Source organism: Gopherus flavomarginatus, chromosome 1, assembly GCF_025201925.1.
Source record: "Gopherus flavomarginatus isolate rGopFla2 chromosome 1, rGopFla2.mat.asm, whole genome shotgun sequence".
In the NCBI taxonomy this organism is placed as follows: Eukaryota; Metazoa; Chordata; order Testudines; family Testudinidae; genus Gopherus; species Gopherus flavomarginatus.
The window spans coordinates 362,842,964-362,870,158 of NC_066617.1; the positions used below are offsets into that span (position 1 = coordinate 362,842,964).

Below are 27,195 nucleotides of genomic sequence, written 5' to 3' on the forward strand. Positions count from 1 at the left end.
ACAAATTAGTTGTCTGTTAGAGGTTTGTGGTCTTAAAATTAAAGATTGGGAAAAATTGCGTCAGGAGTTTTGGGGCCACTTTACAGAGGGGATTTAAAACAAGGGATTACCTAGTGCCCATGGCTCTTGGTAAAGTATTCAAAACAAGGTAACTTCTTACCATTGATCAGAGTGCTGACTTGAGAGACCAAGTGACTAGATTTTTCCAAAAGATGGTGTCCATCAGGATCTACTATTCTGGTCCCAAACTCTTGGCAATCCCCATCCTGCTGTTCCCGATTTCTCTTTGATGTGCTGCCATAGCCATCATCAGGGAAAGAGCTGGTTAATTTCTGACTGAAGTATCTCTGAATCTCATCCAGCTCAGTCAAGTTTCTTCTGTAAACCATGTAAGAGAAACAAAGATTCATAATGTATAAATACCTGACTAATTAACCTTGATTTCCTAAGGTTTAGAACTAGGCTAAAAAACTATTATCCAGCCAAAAATTTAATCCATAAGATTCCAGCCTAGAAATTATTCTTTCCTAGCCAAACAGGAAAAAATAAAGGGAACCTCACGTAAATCAGTTAAAACTTTGAGTTTTGTGTGTGATCAAAATGCTTACAAGGTTTGTTTGTTTTCCTCTTAGCTTAGAGAGGACTTTTGGTAACAGAGTAAGTTAAGTTACAGGATGACAGAGATGGATAGTGCTAAGTATTCAGTCTTGATTTGCAAACATTGCTTCTCTCCAGTCCTGAGACTTTTCACAGCTCTGCCAAAGCGGGACAAATCTAACCTGTAGCAACCCTCAATATTCCAGTCTTGTTTTAATACTGCTGTTAAGTTACAGTACTATACCACTAACACGCAGTTTCATAAGATTACTATATTAATTTTAGTTTATTTTAAAAGAGGATGCAAGAATTGCAAAACTTCAAGATTTATTTTGTGAACCTAAAGCTATACACCACACCGGTAGCCAAGGGTTTGCTTTACCTGAGAGCAGTTAGAAGTGAAGTACGTGATGAATGTGACAGGGAATCTAATCTTCCAGCCCTTTGTGCATTCCCTTCCACCTGCTGCAAGGACTCATGAAATCTGCGAACATTTTGCATGTGCTCTTCATGACGAGGCGTCCATGTCTCTGTTGGACTAATTCTGCTAAAAATGGGTATATATTTATATACATTGTGAAAGTAGAATAAATTAAATTGTAAAAATAAGAATGGATTAAAGAAATGTTGTATGTACCTTTAAGTAGAAATAAGAAATGTTGAAATACAGGTGCCAGGAAAAGAAACATTAGGCATAAACAAGGGTGCTAATGGCGAAACATTAACAGAAGATCAGTAATAGTTAGTAAGGAAATAAGATATGCATGCCTATCCCAGGTAAACTTATCAGATTCTGCTTCCTTTGTTATCTTGCTAAGTGCTTGCCCTTTTATCTGTATAAATAAGATAGTTTGTGTCTTGCATGGTGCTCACATTATCTGGATGTTATTAGCAGAGCGCTGTGCTAATAAAACAGAGTGGTCTGACAAACTGTGAGCCCTGAGTCTAACTTTGACAACATGCACCAGCACATCTCTACCTATGAAAGATCTGCCAACTAAATATATCAAAGCCTGTTAAAAATACTCCCCCTGCATCATTAAAGAAGTATTAATGGATTAAGCCCAGAGCATGCAAAATTTGGCAAGAATGGCATTAGGAATTCACAAAAAGTCTGAGAACTGCACCTAATTCGCATCATAATAGAGTAGATTGCAGACATCTTCCTTTTTAACACAGAAGTGCAGCCCACAGATATAGGTGCCAGCTTGCAAGGACCAATCTGGATCTAAACAGCCAGTTATTCAGATGAAGAAGGAGCACTATTTGCCGGTGCCGGTACTCTTTGCAAACTTCAACAGAGTAAATAAAACCTTGCCTAGCAGGCTGCTTCTAGGAAGAAGGATTACCTTCCACATACTCTAAACAAGCAGGCCATGAATTAATCCTCTTTCTTCCATTTGCTCAGTGTGAGCTGCAGTTACTGCTAGTAACAGCTATGAACAAAAGGGATGTCCCCATAGCATCTGTTTTTAGCAAGAGTAAGCAGAAATTACTGCAGGGTGTCTACCAAAGCCAGTCTCAGGGATGTGCAATCTGGGCATGCCTCTTCACCCCTCATTTGGTGACAACGAAAAGAAGCATGACAAAATACACAGAGACGTCAGACACCCATCCCTACCCCACATCCCACTAAACAGGGCAGAGGAAAACAGCAGCCTCTTGGCAGTGGTACTACATTATATCTAGGGGTACAGGGAGTGAAAGAAGCAGCTGGGTGCCTCACTGGGAAGTGACTGTGATGTTGTAATAAGGAATTGGTATCAGGAGATTTGAGTGAATGTCCCAAGAGATGCCAAAGTATATTTAGTAGAAAATTGACTGAGTCTTAAAATTAAATGCAAGTACTGCACACATCTGTTTTAGTCCTTTAATCACAGGGGCATGGATCTGGAGTGAGAGGCGTGGCACCAGGTATATTTCACCCTGGTCAGCAGACTTAGAATTTGGGCTGGTAGGTGTCAGTGTAGTTTTCAAGCTCTGAAAATAATAAATATTTACTCTTATTTTATTCCAGAGATAGTCTTGTATCAGTTTTCTTACCGCTCCTGAGTAGTAAAATCAACATCCTTTGATGAAGTATTAAACAGTTGTCCAGAGTGTCTTGTAACATAGCTGGGGAATGCAGTACACAAGGCCCTTGCCTGGAATGAAAAAGGACTGTGTGCAGGAATCTGCAACAGCAAGAATAAGGAGAAATAAATGTGAGACTTCACTGAACTAACCAACAGTATAAACTTAAGTTTATATACTGCTTTACGTTTTCAAAGCACTTTACAAAGACTGACCAATGGGAACAAACCAACTTGAAATCTGGATTGTTTTATAAACATTAGTTAAAAGTAAGGCAGGTTCTACACCAACAAGTCCTGCTACCATTTTTCATGTTTTTACAATCATACCTTCATAGTTAAAATAAAGTCTCTCTCCCCTGTCACCGTGTGAAACAATAGGGCAAACTGACTAAACAACTATGTGAAACTGACTACATGCAGAGTGCTATCAAATACACCAGTAAAGAAACTGAAAATAGAGAAAAAATATGTTTTTAGTTTATAGTCATCTTATATGTTACATGTAATAATTTCATACAGGCATATCTTTTTCACTTATATTGCAAGCTCTGTGGGGCAGGGACTTTCTCTGATAGATATTTGTTCAATACCTAGAATAATGGGGCTCGGGTGTCTAGGTACATTTATTATAATATAAATAAGTTTTTAAAATTGAGAATTCAGGAATTTCCAGCATCTGTAAAGCCATGCTCAATCCACTACACAATGCTGTATGTATAGTTAACTTTTCACTTTGTGAATCCAGAAAATTCATTGGTGGTTATTAGGAACGAAATCAGATTTGTGAACAGAAAGAAACTGGAGTACATACTGAAGAACCTGGTGCTTTGGTCCGAATCCTTGCCTGCCTTACTTCTTTGAGATGAATTATACTTTCAAGAGGGGAAATAGCTACTTTAATCTGCCCTCTGCATTGTCCACTGAAGTCTGTAATATTGTACCACCCACAGACTAACTGGAAGCCAGAAAGAAGGGGCGAGAGATCCACAGATGCAAATCCTATCACTCGCTCAACATCTGTGGGGAAAGAAAGAGTGTAAATCACGGGGTTAAAACTAAGGTGTGCAAGTGTAACATTTGCACAGTTTAAAACAATCAGTTACACAGCCCTGAAACTTTACCCAGCTTTGCAGAGCAAACCTCAAAAAGCATATAGTAAGCAGAGAACACAAAAGGCAAAGGCCAAGTTCAGATAAACAGGGAGTGGGGATTCTGAAGGCTGAGAACAAAGTAGAAACAACACCTGGAAGGAATGGGTTTTTAGGAGGGGTTGAAGGAGAGGACAGGATGTCTTCTGGACAAGGAGAGGGAAAAGGTTTCAAATGCAGGCGGGAATAGGAGTGTAGACATGAAATGTCTGGTCTGGCTACACTTGCACTTCAAAGCCGCGGCAGCGCTTTGAATTTTCGAGTGTGGTTGCAGCACCAGTACTGGGAGAGAGCTCTCCCAGCACTGCACGTACTACACATCCTCTACGGGTGTAGCTTGCAGCACTGGGAGCGTTACAGTGCTGTATCTTGCAGCGCTCGGGGGTGTTTTTTTCACACCCCTGAGCGCGAAAGTTGCAGCGCTATAAAACGCCAGTGTAGCCATGGCCTAAGATGGGGAAGGAGGAAAAGAAGGAAGCTGTAAAGCAACAACATAGGGACGAATGGAGGGAGAAATGTCAGAGATGTGTGGTAACAAGATTACATACAGCCTTAAAGCTGAGGACAAGGAGCCTGAATATGATGTTCTCAAAAACAGAAAGATGAGGAAGGTATGTGAGGAAGCAGTGACGTGACTGGAGTGGTCAGGGAAGGAAGTGGACTTTTGGATAGAATGCAAGAGTCTGAGCACATAAGCAGGGTGGTCGGAAAGCAGGTTACAATAATCAAGAAGAAAGTGACCCAGGCCCAGACAAGTGGTTTTGGTGGTGGGGACAGTGAAGAAAGGGCAGACTATGGTGATGAGGAGTAATGGGACCTACCAAGAAATCGCTTATGAAGGGGGAGAAGAAGAGAGATGCCAAGATTAAACCAAAGCTGTGAGCCTGGGAGACAGAAAGGTTAGTGGAGCTGGTGACAGTGATAGAGAAAGGAGGCAAAAATCAGGAATTCAGTTCTGGAGAGACTGAGTTTGGGTTGCAGGGGGCACATCCAAGAGGAATAGTCAGAGAGGCATCTGGAGACTAATAATTCTGTCCTTCTGTCTAGTTTAACATCATGTTAATTATTCTATTAAATATTTCCCTTGTTCAAAATAGCAGCAGTGTTAAAGAAATTGAAATAGATACAGTGAAGGACCCATGTATTAAGGGTTATCTAAAAACTGCTATTGCACTCACAAAGCCTTTCCCTGCCTGGCAGAAAGTCTAGGTAAGCCTCTAGGGCAGGGGTAGGCAACCTATGGCATGCATGCCAAAGGTGGCACACAAGCTGATTTTCAGTGGCACTCACACTGCCCGGATTCTGGCCACTGGTCTGGGGCGATCTGCATTTTAATTTAATTTTAAATGAGGATTCTTAAACATTTTAAAAAGCTTATTTACTTTACATACAACAATAGTTTAGTTATATATTATAGACTTATAGAAAGAGACCTTCTAAAAATGTTTAAATGTATTACTGGCACACAAATCTTTAAATCAGAGTGAATAAATGAAGACTCGGCACATCATTTCTAAAAGGCTGCCGATCCCTGCTCTAGTGTCTTGCAGATTTAGTCCAAAAGGAAGTCGAGCTTTCCTATTCCATCCCAGGTTTCACTCTCTGGTGGGCTAACAGTGTCACCTAGCATGCTACAGTTCCAGAACAGGTATAAATGATTTGTTTACACAGAAGTGTACTACGGCCGCAAGTAACATAGATGGTTAGTGATATGGGAGCTGTAGGTCTGTCCATTTCTACTTCACTCCAGGTAGGAACAGTTGGAATGATGCTGCGTGACACCTCAGCAGACCACCAAGGAATCAGGGGGCTTCCAAAAACATAAGGAAATGAGTAGGGGTGCAGGCGTAGATTTGAAATACTAAATAACTATACCCATTAACTTGAGCCCATTGAAATTATTTAGAAAACAGATGTACCAGAGACCATTCAAGATCTCTAATCATTAGTCAAAGACATGTTTAGACTTGAAAAATCACAAATGCATTTTAAAACCAGTTCTCCGCTCTTCCCCTTAGCTGCAAAAACTCATTGTTGCTATTGCAGTTGTTGACATTACCAGCACTTAGATGAGTGTAAGAATTTAAAGTACAGTAACTTGAGGGCCTGAACTCCTGCTTTGGCAGGTACAATGCCTTCACTTCACCTCTGTTATTACACGAAGGGTTATACATGTATGAACTGAGATATCAGAAAGGCTAGTGATGCAAGAGGCATGGATAGCTTGAACAGTTGAAGGAAAAAGTAAACACATTTTGAAAAAACAGAGGAGTAAAGGAAAACGAGAGAGTTGAAAAAAAAACTTTTAAGGCCAATTTGTGGAGCTCCATGACCTTCTTCTGGATCTAGGATTTCTTTTGGTTCTATTTACCAACTGATATTCCCTTTTCATTTTCAAAGAGCTTTTAAAATGCCTGTGTGTGATTATTGTTACACTGTTATGTTTATTGCAGTAACTTGTCTGTTCTCTCCTGCACATGTCAGCAGGTACAGGGACAAACAATCCTGCCAGCAAACACAAAAGAGGACATTGTTTGGGTTACTCCAGCAGTTCAAGTTGTTCTGTTTGGGGGGGGAGGCGGGGGAAACTTTTAGCAGAAATTTTGTCAATGGCTAATGGAAGTTTTCTAACAATAGGACAAAAGTCTATCAGGCTTGTGCACTTTTTGAAGACTCAAAATAAAAGTTTTTGTGGCAAAAATCAGTCAGCTAAACTTTAATACATTTTAAAAAATTAGTATTTTGAGTCAGCACTGGAGAGAAAAAATAATAAAATGCAGCTATCTCCCCAACATCACAGCATTTCTTTAACTTAAATTTGTTTTGTAGCAATTAAATATTGGAGGATCTGGTTTAACAATGACATGAGCAAACAGAAACAGGGACAGTGAGTACCTTTGGCATTGTAACAACAAACAGGATGTGTGGATAAAGTGAATACCTACAGACTTAGGTAAGTTGCCAGGCACAAGGTCTATGGCCAAATGCTTCCAACTGTTCCGATAAATGCTAATATTGGCTATAACATCATTTTTTAAAGTATGTTCATGCTGCTATAAAAGTATTTGGTTACATTTTGGTAATAATGGGCAAAGGAGTCCAGCCCTGAGTAGCTGTGGCAGAGGATCAAAGTAGTTTACCTTCTGACAGACCTGTAATCTTTATCTGTAAATCAGATTCTATTTTAAATCATGCCTGTAAGTAGTAAATCAGGGAAAATCAAACAAACATCTCCTGTTAGAATTGCTTGGATTTGTAAGGATTTGAGGGCTGCTGGGTTAAAGGCTCTCAGGCTGATGAGATGAGCCTGGTACATATGAGAGCAGGTAAGAACCTGGCCTTACATGATTTCCTAAGGATATGGGGAAGGCCCACAAAAAAAGCCTAAAATGAGGCTCTGGAGAGAAATGGGACTGAGGCCATAAATTAGCAGGATGATATCTGCCTCTGCTGAAAGCAGGAGACACTGGAGTTTGTAAGCCATTGCAGAACACTCTTCAACTAACTCTGGAAGGAACAAATAGAAGGAAGAAGAGAAATAATAATCCATCCCTCCTCCCCAGGAAAATCTGACTTCTAAAATCCTGTCAACTTAAACTTGGTGAGAAGCAAGGTTTGAAACCTAAACTTAACTAAGGCCATGGCTACATTGGTGCTTTACAGCGCTGCAACTTTCGCGTTCAGGAGTGTGAAAAAAACACCCCCCGAGCGCTGCAAGATACAGTGCTGTAAAGCCTCAGTGTAAACAGTGCCGCAGCCGTAGAGGCGCTTTGAAGTGCAAGTGTAGCCATACCCTAAAACTAGCTAAAAGCTTCTCACAGTTGGAGGGACTTTGGCAAGACAGGAAATGAATGGGACTGCTTAGCTAGTATAGCCCTCTCCTAGGGAGAGGCCACTAATGTCTTTGAAATTCCTGTCTCCATCTGTTGGAAGGAGCCCAATTACCCACTCTGTGCTCTGAACCAGGGGCTTCTCTGCATTGCACCATGGTGGTTTACCTGCTTTATGCCATACTTTGAAGACCAGGGTTTGTTGTGGATCCAACAGAAGTTCTTTGGATAGTCTATTAAGAATAAAATCATCATAATCTGTTATGCAGAACAATAACATTTGTCAGAAGCTAGCAAGGCAAAGTGTCTCTGGAATTTCAATAACATTTTGTCTACCTTATGAAAAGTATTCTCTGAGTAACAGGGAAAAAAACCCAGTCTAGGCCATTAAAAGTGCAATGTACATAATTACCGCTACATGGGCTTGTTTTCTGCTTACCCAAGGAGTAAGTTTTTTTTTTCCTTGTTCTAAAATTTTTTTAAATTAGGGTAGTGAAAACAGCAGGGGAAAAAAAAAAGAGAACTGTGAAAATACTATCAAGCACTAGAGTAGCAAATTTTTAATAAAGATTAAGATGGCCACTTGAAACACTCTAACCTAATTTCTGAAAAAACATCTTCCCAAAATAGTGATGAGACAAAATCCCTTACTTCCCCAAAGCATTTTCGGGTCACTTGGCATATTTCTAGTATTCAAGATTGGCTCTGACCACAAATAACCTTAGAGAATAAAACTTGTAACTGCAGGTATCAATGTCTGAAAGAGGCCTGGTCTACACTACGCGTTTAAACCGATTTTAGAAGCGTTAAACCGATTTAACGCTGTACCCGTCCACACTATGAGGCCCTTTATATCGATATAAAGGGCTCTTTAAATCGGTTTCTGTACTCCTCCCCGACGGGAGGAGTAGCGCTGAAATCGGTATTACCATATCGGATTAGGGTTAGTGTGGCCGCAAATCGACAGTATTGGCCTCCAGGCGGTATCCCACAGTGCACCACTGTGACCGCTCTGGACAGCAATCTCAGCTCGGATGCAGTGGCCAGGTAAACAGGAAAAGCCCCGCGAAATTTTGATTTTCATTTCCTGTTTGCCCAGCGTGGAGCTTTGACCAGCACAGGTGGCAATGCAGTCCCAAATCCAAAAAATGCTCCAGCATGGACCGTACAGGAGATACTGAATCTGATTGCTGTATGGGGAGACAAATCAGTTCTATCAAAGCTCCGTTACAGAAGACGAAATGCCAAAGCGTTTGAAAAAAAAAAATCTACAGGCTACACAGTGCTGCGTGACAAGCGTAACGGGAAGCCAGAGACTCAAATGGATGCTCATGGAGGGAGGGAGGGGGTACTGAGGACTCCAGCTATCCCACAGTCCCCAGCAGTCTCCGAAAAGTATTTGCATTCTTGGCTGAGCTCCCAATGCCTGTAGGTTCAAACACATTGTCCGGCGTGGTTCAGGGAATAGCTCGTCAATTTACTCCCCCATCCCACGTGAAAGAAAAGGGAAAGAAATGATTTCTTGACTTCTTTCAATGTCACCCTATGTCTACTGAATGCTGCTGGTAGACACGATGCTGCAGCAGTGAAGAGAAGTATCCGCTCCTCTCCCCTCCCCGGTGGCAGACGGTGCAGTAGGACTGGTAACCGTCCTTCTTATCAACCCGTGAGTGCTCCTGGCTGGCTTCAGGTAAGGCTGGCTGGGGGCGCCTGGGTGAAAATAGGAATGACTCCCGGTCATTCCCAGTAGATGGTACAGAACGGCTGGTAACCGTCTTCATCATAGCAACTGGGGGCTGAGCTTCAATCAGCCCCCTCCCTTTCATGTGAAAAGAAAAGATTCCTTACTGCCCGGACTATCACAGCAGTGGGATGCTGGGCTCCTCTCCCCCACACTGCTTAATGTCCTGCCTGGACTATCATAGCACTGGGAGGCTGCCTCTCCCTCATTTTATGTCACTAAAAACTCAGTGTTTCTTATTCCTGCATTCTTTATTACTTCATGACACAAATGGGGGGGGACACTGCCACGGTAGCCCAGGAAGGTTGGGGGAGAAGGGAAGCAACGGGTGGGGTTGTTGCAGGGGCACTCCCCGTGAATGGCCTGTAGTGCATCATTTCTGCGGGATCTGACACAGAGCAGCTGTACTCTCTGATACACTGCTTCTCTAGTACGTTTGCCCCATATTCTAGGCAGGACTGACTATTTTTAGAAACCATAAAGGAGGGATTGACTAGTGGAGTCATTCCCAGTTTTGCTTTTGCACCCCCGGCCAATCTCAGCCAGGGGCACTCATGATAGCAGTAGACAGCACAGAAGGACAGATAACCGTCATCTCATTGCCAAATTACACTGGCAGCAGACGGTACAGAACGACTGGTAACCATCTCTGCTATCATGCAAAAGCAAATGAATGCTGCTGTGTAGCGCTGGAGTATCGCCTCTGTCCACGGCATCCAGTACACATACGGTGACTGTAAAAAAAAAAAAAAAAGCTGAATGGGCTCCATGGTTGCCGTGCTATGGCGTCTGCCAGGGCAATCCAGGGAAAAAGGGCGCGAAATGATTGTCTGCCGTTGCTTTCCTGGAGGAAGGAATGACTGACGACATTTACCCAGAACCACCCGTGACAATAATTTTTGCCCCATCAGCCACTGGGCTCTCAACCCAGAATTCTAAGGGGCGGGGGAGACTGCAGGAACTATGGCATAGCTATGGAATAGCTACCCACAGTGCAATGCTCCGGAAATCGAGCTAGCCTTGGACCATGGATGCACACTGCCGAATTAATGTGCTTAGTGTGGCCGCGTGCACTCGACTTTATACAATCTGTTTTATAAAACCGGTTTATGTAAAATCAGAATAATCCCGTAGTGTAGATGTACCCTGACTGGTCTCTGCATTATAAAAACAACTGTCTAGCCAGCAAACCTCTCTCTGTGCAGTCACTGGTATAATTTCCACGCAGTCTATGACTGACAAGTTAGCACCTAACATGCTAAATACAGTTTATTTATTGAGAAACAATGTGGGAGAGGTAACATCTTTTATTGGACCAACTTCTGTTCCTGAGAGAGATGAGTTCATCCAGAGAGCTCTGTGTAAGTGCCAAAGCTTCTCTCTCTCACTAACAGAAGTTGGTCCAATAAAAGGTATTACCTCACCCACCTTCTCTCTCTAATATTTTGGGACCAATATGTTACAACAACACTGCGTACAACAATAAAAAGATATTTTATTTACTGATTCATGGTGGTCGGTCACTTCTAGTTTAGAAAATCCTAATGGCAACTGCTTCAGATTTAATTCGAACACCTGACTTCACAACTTTGCAGAAACCATGAGATCCCCACCAAATTGTACTAGTGTAAGTTATTTATTAATTGTATTGTGGCCTAAAAACCACAGCCATGGACCAGGACCCCATTGTTCTAGGCATTGTACAAACTTAATACAAAGACATAAAAGTGCTATGAAAGTGCAAAGAACTTCACTAACATTAATGAATTAATCCTCACAACAGCCCTGTGAGGCAGAAAAATGTTATGAGCTCCATTTTACAGGTGGGGAAACTGAAGCGCAGAGATGTTAAATGTCTTGCCCAATATTACATGAGAAATTTATGGTACAGCCAGAAATAAAATACAGGTCTGACTCCTGGTCCTGTGTTTTAGCCCAGAGCATACCTTCCCTCGTACAACTCAGTCCAGATACTATAGGCACTAGAGCTACTCTAAGATATGCAAACATGGATTTTCAGCTGCGACAAGCTTAGCAAGGCTCCTACTGCTTTGGCCAGAGAAAGCCTCACTGTGTTTACTTGGTTAAAGCTGCTGCTTCTGGACCACAAAGGGACTTGCATAAAACTGTGAGTGGTGATAAAATAACATGCAGGAATCATAACAGGGCAGGTCCAGTTACTGGAGGACCACTTTGCTAAGTGCATCTATTCATTCATTGTCTGGCCAGTGGACTACCAGACACCATGGCTATGAAAGTGTCTGCTTCTGAAAGGCATTACATACCTTGTTTGCTGCTGAAAGTCCCAAACTGGTGAGTCAGTGTTTTCTATTATTGCAGTGGCTATTGGAGCATCTGCATCAGCAACCGCAAATGTCACATAGCTACTGGGTGCTGTCACTCCACGTTCAGTGAGAGGGCTCCCTAAAATATAGTGAACTGTGGTTAGAATAAGGAAGATGATTAATCATTTCATTGAAAAATTAAAGTACTGTGTTACCAGCAGAACAAACCTATTAGCTACGGATAATAATGGTTACACCTCGTGATAAAGATAAAAACTGTGCATCATGGCAAAGGCCAGCTCAACCTAACAGCTGGTGGTTTCCTTAGGGTAGCAGAGCTAACCCAGGATGTCGCTGACATTCACTAGCTCCACTCAGGATATGAGTGGAGTGCAAAATACTATTGTCTACCTTTACTATGAAAGTGACTCTAAAAATGACATCAGGGGTTCTGCGATTGTTGATTACAGATAAAAATTTGTCCTTTTTTTTTTTTAAAAATAAATACTATCAGCTGTGCAAATGCATCCTGGGATACAAAAGTCAAACTGGGTTATTTCTGGCTCATCTCACCAGTAACCAGTATTAAAAATTCCTCCTGGCAAATTCTGCCTTCAGTTACACCCAAGCAACACCATTCTCATCAATGGGGTTTTGTAGGTATAACTAGGGGCCGAACTGGTCACATAGTTAGAAATTAATTAGCATTTTGTGGATAATACACAACCCAAAATAAAACCCAGCTCACTCTCCCAGATCTGGAATAGGTCCAGAGAAGGGCTACCAGGATGATCAGAGGAATGGAGAATCTACCATACGAGAGGAGACTTAAGGAGCTCTTCTTGTTTAGCCTGACCAAATGAAGGCTGAGAAGAGACACGACTGTGCTCTATAAATACATCAAAGAGATACATACCAGGGAAAGAGAGGAGTTATTTAAATTAAGTTAAGGGCCAACGTTGGCACAAGAACAAATGGATATAAACTGTCCATTGATAAGTTTAGGCTTCAAATTAGATGAAGTTTTCTATCCATTAGAGGACTGAAGATTGGAACAGCCTTCCAAGAGAGGAGTGGGGGCAAAAAACCTAACTTGTTTTTAAGACTGAGCTGGATACATTTATGGAGGAGATGGCACAATGAGATTGACTACAAATGCATATGGCCCATTCACGACTGCCGTTTGCAAATATCTCCAGTGGACTGAGGGGGAGGGCTGTGACTACAGAGAATTCTTTCCCAGGTGTCTGGCTAGTGGGTCTTGCATATGCTCAGGGTCTAACTGATCACCATATTTGGGTTCAGGAAGAAACTTTCCACAGGTCAGACTGGCAGGGACCCTGCGGGGGTTTTCACCTTCCTCTGCGTCAGTGGCATGGGTCACTTGCTGGTTTGAACTAGTGTAAATGGTAGATTCTCTGTAACTTCAAGTCTTTAAATCAAGATCTGAGGACTTCAGTAACTCAGACAGAAGTTGTAGGGTCCTACTGTAGGAGTGGGTGGGTGAGGTTTTGTGGCCTGCACTGTATCAGAGGTCACACTAGATGATCATGATGGTCCCTTCTGGCCTTAAAGGCTATGAGATTTGAGTTGGCTCTGCAGGGCCCTCAGACTGATTGGTGACTGAATACGTTCCTGTACCAAGCACAACTATTTAGAACCATTACAACACAGGAACCCATCTCCTGTCAGGCTTGAAATAAGGAAATGTGCACCACCTGACAGACAAATGCAAGGTGCCAAAGATGTCCAAGGATTAGTAAGTTTTTTTTATGTAATGTCTCACAAACATTACATAATAGGGATTTAGGTTCAGAACGTTACTGTAACATAAGGTATTAACCCCACGTATAGATAAAGAACTGAGGTAGAGAGAGAAATAAGCTCTGTCTACACTACACTAGCCCCCCAAAAGAAACCTCCCACCCACTTCTACCACCAGTCAGCTCCCATGGCAGCAGTATGTGGGACTTCTTGACATAGTAAGGTGCTGGCAGCCTCTGAGGTTTTTGCCGTAGTGTCATCTAGACATTCTCTGAGCAGGGATGAACATGGCGGTTAGAGCACTGGTGGCCACTGGCACCTCACCTGCACTTGTTCTCCCACTGGTCCTCCTATCACTGGTGGAGCTGCACCAGTGGGAAATTTTAGGGGGAAAAAAGGCTAGAGCATACAAGGCCTAAGTCAGCGGCTCTCAAACCTTTATATTGGTGACCCTTTTCATACAGCAAGCCTCTGAGTGCAACCCCCTCATAAATTAAAAACTTTTTTTTTATATTTAACACCATTATAAATGCTGGAGGCAAAGCGGGGCTTGGGGGTGCAGGCTGACAGCTCATGAGCCTCCCATGTAATAACCTCACGACCCCCTGAGGGGTCACAACACCCAGTTTGAGAACTTCTGGCCTAAGTGATTTGCTCAAAAGGAAATGGTCCATCTCACAGCAAAAGCACAACTGATCTCCTGAGTACCAGTCCCATTTTCTTAACCACAAGGCCATAGATAATGGGCCCTGACTGGCCTTCCCTAAAGTGGTTGCAAAACCGGATTCTAAAAGCTTTAGAAAACACTGTTTTTAATACAATTGCAGACAGGAGCTTAACAACATAAAGCTGAGCTACCAGAGACACCATACATTTTGCAATGTGGAGGTGAAAGTTTTGCAAGGCTTTTGTCACAAGCAGATTATTATGACTTGCATAAAAATAGTTCAAGACTGGAAACACAAACATCTTCCTCCAATTTTTTGTTTTCTACAAATCTGGGAGGTCTTGTGAGAAAAAAGATAAAGTAATCAGTTAATTGGTTTGGCCTAGTTTGGCTCCCCTGGCAAACAATGTAAATTCTCAGTAACACAAGGTCATATCTAGGAATTTGGACACTTTCCAAAAACCAGAAGACATGGAATATAAAATACTTCGGAAAGCATTGGGTGCTATATATTCTCTGGTCATCTGTACTGAATTATCTTGGGAAAATGAGACGCTATGAGTCTGGCCTAATTTATGCGCTTTGGGAGGGTCCTTCAACAGAGGATTCCCACTCCTCAATTTTCTCTCTCCTTTGCAACTCTTCTTCTTCTTAGGTGGTGTCATCATTAGCAAGCTTCGCAGCTGTAATTCACTATGCTGTAGTCCTAACAGTGGTAGAAGCTGTAGCAGAAAGAGAATTTGGGTATTTTTTACCACTGTGCTGTCTAATCGCCAGTGGAACTGTTCCGGTGATGAATTACAGCTACACAATTTGCTAGTAGATGAGGCTTTAGTCAAGAAGGTAGGGTGGAAAGAACTCTCTTTGGAACCAAACACCACTCCTCTATCAGCCAGAGAAGTTGCTATTGATCACTTCCTCCTCTCTGCCTTCAGGGGACTGAGCATGCTGCCTTTATACTGTTGTAAGACCCTTCTGTCTCATAAGGGAGAGGCCAAACTCATAATTTAAACCAGGGTATTGTCTGAGATCATACAGAGCACTAAACATCAGATAGGTCTGTCAATAACCTAGTCCCAGATTTGGACCTTAGCGTCCAAAATATGGGGGTTAGCATGAAAACCTCCAAGTTTAGTTACCAGCTTGGACCTGGTACTGCTGCCACCACCCAAAAAATTAGAGTGTTTTGGGGCACTCTGGTCCCCACAAAAACCTTTCCTGGGGACCCCAAGACCCAAATCCCTTGAGTCTCACAACAAAGGGAAATAAATCTTTTCCCTTCCCCCATCCAGGTGCTCCTGGAGAGATACACAGAAGCAACCTCCGTGAATCTAAGCAGAGGGAGTCCACCCTCTCTAATTCCAGTCCTGGAAACAAAAGCACTTCCCTCTTCACCCAGAGGGAATGCAAAGTCAGGCTAGTAAATCTAACACACACAGATCTCCACCTGACTTCTTCCTCCCACCAATTCCCTGGTGAGCTGCAGACTCAATTCCCTGGAGTCCCTCACTAAAGAAAAACTCCAACAGTTCTTCAAAAAAAGCTTTATATAAAAAAGAAAGAAAAATACATACAAATGGTCTTTCTGTATTAAGGTGACAAATACAGGGTCAATTGCTTAAAAGAAATATGAATAAACAGCCTTATTTAAAAAGAATACAATTTAAAGCACTCCAGCAACTATAGACATGTAAATACAAAAGAACATATAAATTCCTATCTGATCTTTGGTACTTACAACTGGGAAACAGAAGATTAGAAAGCAGGAAATAGAAATCCCCTCATTGCTGAGAGAGCATACAGGCAGACAGAAGAACCAAGAACAAAAGACTCACACACAAACTTCCCTCCACCCAGAGTTGAAAAAATCCTGTTTCCTGATTGGTCCTCTGGTCAGGTGCTTCAGATACTTATTTCCAGGTGAAAGAGACGTTAACCCTTAGCTATCTGTTTATGACAAGGTCCAAATTGATATTTTTTTCTTCCCCAGTATTGACAAGATTTCTCTTGTCTTTGGCAATTTTTGTCTCCCCATGTCCCTCTGGTGCTTTCTAAACTCAGTTAATGCCTTTGTAGATAATTTGTTCCCTTCTTGCACACAGATTGCTATTTAAGAAATCCCTGCAATTTGCTGTGACAACAGCAAACAAAAGTGTGCTTTTTTTCCTGGAGATGACCTGGACGTAGTATTTATCAGAGGGCTCATTTTCAGGGCATTCACATATTAATAGACTTTAGAAATGAGTTCCACATCAACACTAGAAGCCAACAGTGATCAAAAGACAGCCTATATCACCCTCATCTTTCCATAGATGGCAGAGCCCATAACAGTGACATGTCCTAGTATGCTATCAGAGTGCCTCTGTGGGCTGCACTCCACATAAAAAAATAAGGGTGGTTTAAGCAGCCTGCTGCATTTTACACAAATTAGATACAGCACTTGGGCTCCTGGCAAGATCAGCAGGAAAAATATATTCAACTTTTCTTCTGGTGAACTGAACTGAACTCCTTGCCACAGGATTTCCAATGAAGGATCAGGAAGAAGGCTGTGTGAGAAGCATCTCATTAGGATCCACTGACTATCATGCTAACAACAAGGTAAGCAGCTATTGCACTATGCCCCTGATTTTAAATCATTTTAATGTAGGAGAATGCTACTGCATCTACCAAAATGGCAGTTTCACACTTTCTGTGAACAGCCACATAAACCGTCTGTAATTCTGCTTGCCTGAAGATTCCTGCCTGTGAATTCCATCGGGGAATGGAGTTTCTTCCTCCACACACAAGAAGCATTTCAGAGTTCAGTCTGCTTCTCTTACAAATGTACAAAGAACTTAAAACTTAAATGGGCACCACAAATGTTGCTATCCTGGGCAGGATTGTGGATGGTGCAGCTCAGATATTGCCTGTGGATAATACACATACGCTTAGATAAGCTGGCAAACCTGTCTGTAATATATGAGTAGCCAGATGTCTCTTCACATGTAGGGACAGAGCTAAATAAAACGTCCAATCTGCCTTGGCAGTCTATGGCAAAGCTAATGTTTTTCAAGTTTTGCTTTTTGCTAGGGGTTGTCACTGTCAGGAAGAGCTCAAGCAGCACTAAGGAGGATCCTGTCTTCTGCAACTACTCCCACCTCCCTCCTTTCCTTCCCCTTTCCTCTCTGCCAACCTCCTCTCTGTTTCCATTCATTTCCCTCCCTCCTGGCCCATTCTCTTTCCTTTATGTTCTCTCATCTCCCATCCATCCTTTCCCTGAACGCTCCTCCTTTCAGTTTTCACTGTAACCCCTTCATCTGATTATTTCTTGCTTGTTTTTGCTCTCCCTCGCCCACTCTATGTTATTCTCATTCTCCCCCCTCTTTTCTTACTTTCCTCATCTCTATCTCCAGAAATCCTCACAAATCATAGTTCCCACCACTATAATGTTAGTTAATCAACAGGTAATTAACATAAGGCTACAGGGGCCACGTCTACACTACAGCATAAAATTGAAATTATGAAAACCGGTTTTATAAAATCGATTTTACGCGTCCACACTAGGGCACATTAATTCGGTGGTGTGCATCCATGGTCCTAGGCTACCATTGATTTCCGGAGCGGTGCACTCTGGGTAGCTCAGTAAAAGAATGAGACCAATAACTTCGATTTCCGTCCACACTAACCTTAAATCAATATAGTAATATCGATTTTAGGGTTACTCCTCTCGTTGAGGAGTACAGAAATCGATTTTAAGAGCCCTTAAAATCGATTTAAAGTGCCTTGTAGTGTGGATGGGTACAGCGTTAAATCGATTTAACGCTGTAGTGTGGACCAGGCCAGGGGGGATTCAGATAAGAACATCCATACTGGGTCAGACCAAAGGTCCACCTAGCTCAGTATCCTGTCTTCCGACAGTGGCCAATACCACGTGCTTCAGAGGGATTTCTGGATAAAGAGAATTGGGATAACTGAAATTACACTGTAAATGTCTATTCCAGGGAAATATCAGAAGAACTGACTAGAAGCATGGGAGAAATTGACATTAGGAAGCTAGTAATGGCACATGAAAGTGACATCAGCAACTTCAAAAAAAAAATCACACCAAGTGACACCCAACATTATTGTAACTAAAATGATGTTAGAGAAAAAAAACAACTATTTTTTCAGTTTACTTTGTCTTTGGTAGCGCTTTATGTATAGTCAGTTTAACTGTTTCCCCTCATTTTTAATTAAAATAGGAAAATGTGATTATAAAACCGAAAATTGGTAGGAGGCTCAGAGACGGGTTTAGTACCTGCAGAGAAGTTTTGCTAATTTTCTGAAACTGACTAGCTATTAATGTTCCATTGAAGTTCCTGAAAAAAAGATCATCCTTAATGTAATAGACAGGAACATTCATTCTATTCTTGTTATCTATAGTCTCACCGTGAACTTTTCTTTATTAAGATAAATATTTTTGCTGAAACAGGCATAAAATAGTTTCTCCAACTCTTTTCTGTTTGCGAGCATCTCTCTTGGTATTCACAAACAACTTCATCTTAAAACTCACACAAAAGAAACATTGTTTATTGTGTTCCAAAATCCTTTTAGTAGAAAATAGTATTCCATCAAGTTCCTGAACGCACACAGAGACTGTGACCTTCAGAAGATTATAGCATCATTGTTCATTAAAATAACAAGTTGGACTCAGAGTGTACCAGTAGCACTTGTGCTTAAAGCACGGTTTGTCAATGACCATTTTATTCTTGCTTTTGCAATACCTTATGTCAGTAAACTCCAGTGGGCAATCATTTAAATCAGTGGTCCCCAAAACGGTGAAAGGGGTCGCCGCCGAAATGCCACCGAAAAGCAGCGTCACCAAGAGGCATCGCCATCGAAATGCGGCTGATTTTTGGCAGCATTTTGGCGGCGACGCCTCTTGATGTTGCCACTTCTCAGCGGCATTTCGGCGGATGCTTGTCTGCCGGCCACGGTCCTCGGTGGCTCGTTGTCTGGCGCCCGCCACCCAGAAAAGGTTGGGGACCACTGATTTAAATCGTTAAACAATAGATTTAACATTTCTAGGAAAAACTTAAAAGCATTAGCTAATCTGGGCCTTCCTGCACAGTCTTTCCTGGCAGTTTTGCTTTTCTTATTAATATTTATTGTTTGCATTCAGGTATTGCTTAGACCCTAGAGGTTCCAATCAGGATTAAGGGCCCACTGTGCTAAGTGCTACACACACACACCCCCAAGATGTGGAGGAGTAAGGGTACACTGGGATGTATGTGGAAATCTCAAGGGATTGATTCACTTCTTTTTCAATAAAAAGACCTTCATTTAGTACTAACTGCAGGTGGCGGGAATAGCACACAGCTTAAAAAAGTGAAAAAGCTAGCAAGTGTGTCACCTTAGGAGCACACTGAGTGCTAAGTATAATCTCACTAAAATGGAATATTTTAAAATATGTTCAGAATTAACAGATTGGAAGATATATTAAAAAGCAATTACTGGTGCTCATCATCATGGTAACTGGGCATCTGAATACCATTCTCATTTAACAAAGTGAAAACTGAGACACAAATGACTTGCTCAAGGTTACAGTTAGTTCATTCTAATCTTTATAGATTCTTATATCACCCCTCACAGATTCCGGCAGTTCCCGGATTCCCAGTTTTGTGTCACTAGTTTACTTCCACAAATGAACAACAAGCTGAAAATTGTAAGTCTGAAAGAATGTTTTCTGTCAACACTGACTGGAATAAAGGATGGGAAAACAGGCTGCTATTTGGATGAGCCTCTGACTCCAGAATTCAGTGGTCATCTCAATAGATATATTTTTCAACATTACCCTGCTTGTTTACATTTTGCCCTTGTCCATTTTGCATGGAGAATTGAAACGGAATGGGCAGGTTCACTTTCCAATGCTCATAAACTAACCTGATGTAGTGGTATGGGGCTACAGCTCTGCAGGGAAATATTTAAATCCAAACAAAAATTGTTCTGATTGAAATTCAAAACATAATGAAAATATTCCTGTTAATATTAAGTTTTGTAAAATCTCTTGGGCATTGTTTTTATTAAATTGCTGTAAAATATCTGACAATATATTTTAAAAGAACGTATTTTGTAAGATTTCTTTTACCTTTTAAACTTAAGTGCATTGCTCTTTCCACAAGGATACTGACAGCAAATGTGTTTTCCAGATCCTTCGCGCTAGTCTCATCAGATTGTTTCACCACAGGGATTTCTGAGCTTGGGGAATTCAGTTTGTGATTGTGGCTTTTCAAGACTTGCTGGTCTGGGTCAGGAACCTTCTCTGCACCTTCATCTTCATCTTCAGCACAGTCAAACCCATGAGCAGAAGTGATATGAGCATGAGTGGAAGCAAGTGTAATGTGAACACGTACAGCAGCTCCTAACAGGTTTGAAGCATTGCGCCTGAACACTGGATAGATACCTGGAACCGGGTAATCACAAACAAGACAAGACAAGACAAAATTTAGTATCTTGGAAAGAGCTGTTATATTTCATGAAGACTAAAGTCTGTTCTCAGATCAGTGGGGTGGATCTCAAATCTGATAATGTCATCTCTACACAAAGAGATCCCTCAGGGATTGTTAGTAACATCAGTCTGTAAAGGAAAAAAGTAATGGGAAACCCTAGGAAAGTTAATTATTTTCCCACAGACAGCTGAAATTAAGATATACAGCACTTTTCTCTCAACTTCATATGTGAATTGGAAACACTGCCTTTGGCATGATTTTGTGACTGTATCCAGAAAACAAAATTCAGATGCAGCCTGTGCATAGTTTTTGTTCTGAGGGTTTTTTACCTGCAGTTTCTAGTTTTAACCCCACCAGGTTTGAGCCTGGCCAAATGAGGGTCAACTGACTGGTCTAGAACAGGGGTTCTCAACCTTTTTTCTTTCTGAGCACCCCCACCCCTACCCCAACATGATATTAAAATCTTCACAGCCCACCTGTGCCACAAGATCTGGTTTTCTGCATATAGAAGCCAGGGACAATATTAGGGGATAGCAAGCTAGGAAACTCCCTGGGACACCATGCCACAGGGGCACCCACAAACCAAAATTGCTCAGGCTTTGGCTTTAGCCCCAGGCGGTGGGGCTCAGGGCCCCAGGCGTCAGCCGCATGCCGTGGGGCTTCTGCTTTCTGCCCTGGGCCCTAGCGAGACTAATGCTGGCCTGATTGGAGGACCCCCTGAAACCTGTTCATGGCCCCCCCAGGGGGCCTTGGACCCCTGATTGAGAACCATTGATCTAGAAGATCAGACTGCAAGTTGGCAGGTGACCTAGAATTGATATCACAGTGATGTATGAAATATAGAACCAGAACAGAATAGAAAACTCCAAGGGCTTTTCCAACTTTCTAGTCCTTTACTTTAACTACTAGTAGACAATGCAGATTTCTTGTGTCAACTCTAAACAGTGGCTCCTTTCCTGTGCTATTGTGCCTGATCAGCATTAATACTAGTTCAGTGATTCAGATTCTAATGAGGAATCCTTCCACAATTCACTGACACTAATTCTTCACCCATTTACTGATCATCATTACCAAATTCTTCAGTATAACTCACTAAGCTTTGAACTCTGATGCAAGTGTTTTAACCTTGCTCATCTTTTCAAGAAAATAAATGAGCCAACAACATAGAAAGGACAAAACAAGGCTGCAACTGGTTTGCTTCAGACAACAACATATGGATGAGGTTAAACCAGCTAAAAAGTACATAAGGAAATGGAACAAAAGAAGTCAGGAAGTGTAAGACTGTTCTTTATAAACTGACCACTAACTGTGAGTGTTCTCCTTGACCTCTGTCCAAGTGCTGCAAGGTCCACAAATGCAGAGCCAATAAGGCGATCTGTATCAAGTGGTCTTTCAACATTGTTTTCTTTTCCATAGGCCCGCCACACTTGGATTTCTAGCTTCTCCTCTCTGAAGTACCACAACAGTGCTTGGCTCCTTGTCAGTTCCATCTCTTTTGTTTTCTTAAACATCACCGTAACATGTTTTTCATCTTCAGTTAATTTTGGACTCTGAAGTGAAGTCCAAATGGCTTCTTGATCATACAATTTATATCGGAGATAGCAGTAAGTGCTTTTATTTATGTGAGTCTGGCCTGCAAGTAGCATGCAATGCACTGGTAACCACATTCTGGGGGTAGAAATCGTCACAGTTGTGGGATTTTTGCTCAGATGCCATTCGTCATCATCATCCATACTATCTTCATGGTTTTCCTCATGATTCCAGCCTAAAAGCTTAGCAGCCTCCACAACTCGTTCTCTGTCACCATGACGAGCAAAAGTAATAGAAAGCTCCAGCCCTCCCACTACGTTTTCCATGATGTTTGTGCAATGAGAAGGCACCAAATCCTCAGGTAGGGTTACTGAGTACCATCCTGTAATACCTTCAACAAAACAACAGAGAGTAATCAGACTCAATTACTACATTTTTGAGAAATGCAAGTAAGAAAAGGGTTTTTTTCTCTTCCTGATCATTGTTCCAGGACCAGTACTTGGAAAAGTTTATTCCTTTTGAAAGCATTTGTTTCATCTAAGTATTTGCCACCTGCCAAGGTTAAAAATTATCCGGATTTAAAATAAAACAAACAAACAAATAAATAAATAAAAATCACATGAACCTGATTACCATTTTACTTTAATTTTCCACGTAATTGATGATATGGTTTTACAAGTGAATATCCCAGGAAACTCTAGTTAATAAAGCTGGGATTCCTACCTTCCAGATGGTATATACAGACCAATTGTTTTTTAAACTCTAAGGTTTGAGAAAGTGGTTGCTAAAATCATATTCAGACTGAAGTGGAAATAAACAAGATCATCATCAGAATGTCCTGATTTCAAGGCCAGACAGTTTGTAACCTGTCAATGCAAGAAGTGGTTATTTTACACTATGGAAATCTGGGAATCCAACCTTTTGTTTTCTCATTGTATAAGCATTTGTTTATAGCTGTTACATATCACACATCCCTGACTGAATATTGCAAGTTCTGGATTTCAGGGCAGTGTAGGTTTCAATCCCAAGAGCGGTTAATACATATCACTTGCACCAAAATATTCTGGCAATTAATATTCACTGGGTCAGCTCACTGTGGGTGTGTATTTTTCCATTTTCTTCTTATGTCCTGCACATATTTCTAGATAATAAGGCCTGATTGGCTCCTCTCTCATCAGATGTGCACGAAGAGCTGTGCAACATGTATTCATGGTTTAATATAATAGCTATTCCCAAATCTCTCCTTTTCACATGGGCTACCTAACAGATTATAGCATACCCCAGCAGATGATCTCCAATGAATTTCAGTTAAATGTCATTTTAATAAGGAATCTTTAATTAAAAAACCTCTAATGCTTATGAGAGAACTTTGGCTTCATAAAATAGGAAGCAAAACATGTAACCCACATAAGCAATACAGTATGTTACTACTGAAGTACTGTTTATATGGATAATGTCAGTAATATGGCATTTCCACTTTACCTGATCTTTTGATCAACAGGTCTTTGGTTGGCACCCTGACTGTTCCAAGCAGGTAGTCTCCTGATGTTTGAGTTTTCATTGAACCAGTGGCTGAAGAATCAAAATCAAAGATATCCAGACACATCAAGCTGAGTTTGATTTAAAACGTGCACAAGTAATTCATAAAGTATTAGTCTCCTAATGAGAGCTATATAATTTTGTTATTAGAGATATAAGGTCATAATATTGACATATACTTCCCTCCATGAAAAAAAGAAATGTGAAGGTCCACCAAGGAGGCACAACGCATATTGGCCAAACTCAGAATGAAAATCGGTGGAGTAAATAACCACACAGTTGTTGGCAATGCACAGGCAGTGCACTCTACTTACAGGATGTGTGCTCCAGCACTGTTGTATTCTGGGAGTGTTCTAGGGAGTACTTCCACTACCAACATGCTCTAAAATAAGCACCGAAGAGCTATATACTGTCCACAGAGTAACTGAGTACCTAACTCATGCCAACAGTTAATTTTTTTTTGCCTAGACTATCACTGAAGGCTAGTATCTTTAATTAAATTGTATTAGAATAATCTACAACATAATGCTATAAAAAGCTTGATGTTGCCACTACACTGAGATAACAGAAAAAGTTGCCATCATAAAACTGCACACTACACCTCTACCCCTATATAACGGTGTCCTCAGGAGCCAAAAAATCTTACTGTGTTATAGGTGAAATCACGTTATATTGAACTTGCTTTGATCCACCAGAGTGCCCAGCCCCGCCCCCCCCGGAGCGCTGCTTTACCGCGTTATATCCGAATTCGCGTTATATCGCGCCACGTTATATCGAGGTAGAGGTGTATTTTTAAGATACTGGTGCCTTAATGCAGCTGGAGGGAAATCAATTAATCCATTTAAATAAGATGTAAACAATTATACGTAATATTGCTTTTGAAACCTATCTTCCTCTTTTAGAAATAATCTGTAACCTTCTCTACAAAAAGTTACTATTTCAGGCTGTGATCTCATCACATTTCAATCTAAGCAAGGTCAGGCAATGTCATTAATTCAGTGGGAGATCTCCAGGGGAAACCCAGGGGGTTGCAGGAAATAATACTGATGTTTCAGGAGGAATGCTGTGTTGTTGTAGCTGTGTTGGTCCCAGGATATTAGAGAGAGACAAGGTGGGTGAGGTAATATCATTGCGCGACTTTAAGCAAGTCACCTAATTTCCTTCTCTTGTTTCCTCACCTATAAAATGTGGGTAATAAAGCTAATGTGCCTTTGTAATGTGCCATGAATTCCTCATATGAAAGGTGCTATGTAAGTGCAGAGCAGCATCACTACTGTATTACCTTCTTTTGGATGAGATGTAAAATTGACATCCTGATCACCTGTAGTCGCTGAAAATCACCTTGAAATATTAGCTGTAGCCCCAAGTGCTTGGCCGAACTATAACTGGAATAATTACATTTACCTAAATTTCAGTTATACTGAATATTCACTGTGTGTCCTATACCTGAGAAGCTAATGTCAATAATACCATTAGCAATAACCACCTACGATTCCTACTCATTTTTGTTTTGTTTACCTGACTTGATGCTCTGGTGGTAGATGCAGAAGACTATCTGTGCAGACTGCAAGAGCTCCCCCAGACAACATGCTTCTCCGCTGCTTCTCTGGATGACGAGGTTACATGGGAACTCAGTGTGGTGATCAAACTCCGGGCAGAAAGTTCGAGCCACAGCTCGGGTGATGCGCTTCTCCCCCTCAGGTAGGAAGGAGAGGTGCATAGACACATAGGTATTAACTCCCACTTCTGCACTGGATTGCAGTGAAGGGTTCTTTTCTGCCACAGCTCTTCATATAATAAGGAAAAATGATAGGGAGACACACCAGGTGTGCTTACAAGTGATCTAGTTAGAAGTACATACGTATGCCACCACAATAAAGGGGTTTTTAACCCCTAGCTGCACTACAATGAGAACAAAACAGTGGATTCAATCTCTGCTCTCAGGTCTTGTTTACACAAGAGACTTTTTGGGAATCTCCCATCCTTGATCGAGCACTGCAGCAGCTCCATCAGGGCTAGTAAAGGCAGGAATTCTAGTGTGGACTGGCTGCTGACAATTTTCAGCTCTTTTTTATCTAGACCTACTATGATCAGTAATGAAATGGTGGCCAAAACTGCTGTGGCCTGTTTATACTAGTGCCCCTACCACTGCTCGTACCAGTGACTACAGCTAGAATGGCAGGTGCTCAGCACCTCTGAAAAAAAGGTCCATGAGGGCTCCCAGAATATCTCCTTTTGTAAAGGAGGCAGCAGGATCACGCCTCAGAGCAGCTGCTCCAGAAAGAAACAAAGAGCAAGACTTTTAGACTTTGATTAGCTGATCCAAAGCTCACTGAAGTCAAAGGGAGTCTGTCCAGTGGCTTTGAATCAGGGCCTGATTGAGGAGCCCATCAATGCTGCTCAAAGAACAGACCAAAGGACATTGCTCAGGAGTGCTGGGAACCACTCCTGTCCTTAAAGAGCTCACTACTCTGCTTTAACTCTTCCTTCTATAATGCACTAAACTTGCCTGCTGAGATTAACCTTCAAGCCATTTAGCTCTCTTAAAGTAGCATTCCTTTCAAAAGGAATGTGTAGTCTACTAATTCATTTTGTTTATGTGCTGTCATGCAAAATCCCAACCAACGAGAAGAGGATCCAAAGCACAAAGGCTGGCATACCCTTTTTTCCCTTTAATACAAAGTCTTTTATACTGTAAAAATTGTGGCTGAATTTAGCTCTGCTCAGTAAAGTGAGAGGCCAAAAGGAATGGCTAGAGCCACATCTGTTATAGGCAGGTATTGTACAAGCTTCCTCCCTAGCCCAGCTTTGCACCACAGTCTTCAACTACACCACTGCCTGTTATTCAGTTCCAGGCCTCTCATGAGCAAACTGTACTAAACTCTCCAGTGGTTTGGTGGACAGAAATAGCCACTGATGTTCTTTTCATAGTTTGAATCTAGATCTCCACAGATGAAAGGTTAACAAGTGACAATTTGTTCCACCATCATGACACGCTGCCCCCTCCTCAAAAAAAGTTATGTTAAGAGAAAATCTTGTCTTAGAATTAGATCTTACCTGGCTGCTGCTTGCAAACCAGCTGCTCTGTGTATTTGTACAGAAATAGAAATGGCTCGAGCAGCTATTACTCCCCCTGCTGTTTTTAGTGAATGTCTGTACCTCACACTAACATCAAGCAAGCCTGGAATAAAAAAGACTAAGAAATAGAAAAAACATCCATCTGTTTTTTGGTTTTTTTTTAATTACAGCCAATATTAACCAAGATTTATTCTATTAATGTAAGCAAGTAATTTCACACAAAAAAAATCTATGAAAAAGGCAGCATTATTGTTGCATAGTTAAGAATTAAAATAAGTCAGGACTGAATGTTTAGATACACTTTTGTTCAACCACCAGTTATTGCCTTGATACAGGAATTACCGTGTGAAATTCTACAGCCTGTGTTATTATGCAGGAGGTCCATCTACATAATCCTAATGGCTCCTTCTGACCTTCAAATGTATGAATCTATTAAATGAAAGTTATGGTTGGATCTGCACAACCTTAACTCTG

General features: G+C 41.5%; 1 protein-coding gene across 4 annotated transcripts in view; it reads right to left on the reverse strand.

Moving 5' to 3' along the window:
• Window positions 1-27,195, reverse strand: part of C2CD3 (C2 domain containing 3 centriole elongation regulator) — a 78,057-nt gene that overhangs the window by 22,333 nt on the left and 28,529 nt on the right. For 3 of the 4 annotated variants that reach the window (XM_050930233.1, XM_050930252.1, XM_050930263.1), the window contains 11 exons: window positions 26,701-26,824; window positions 25,162-25,430; window positions 23,587-23,676; window positions 21,875-22,495; window positions 20,214-20,528; window positions 11,677-11,815; window positions 7,819-7,883; window positions 3,484-3,689; window positions 2,641-2,771; window positions 980-1,144; window positions 161-378 (listed from right to left, as the gene is read on the reverse strand). In XM_050930233.1, coding sequence (XP_050786190.1) covers window positions 161-378; window positions 980-1,144; window positions 2,641-2,771; window positions 3,484-3,689; window positions 7,819-7,883; window positions 11,677-11,815; window positions 20,214-20,528; window positions 21,875-22,495; window positions 23,587-23,676; window positions 25,162-25,430; window positions 26,701-26,824 — 2,343 coding nt within the window. The remainder of the gene's footprint in view (window positions 1-160; window positions 379-979; window positions 1,145-2,640; window positions 2,772-3,483; window positions 3,690-7,818; window positions 7,884-11,676; window positions 11,816-20,213; window positions 20,529-21,874; window positions 22,496-23,586; window positions 23,677-25,161; window positions 25,431-26,700; window positions 26,825-27,195) is intronic. The other variant, XM_050930242.1, reaches the window with a different exon arrangement.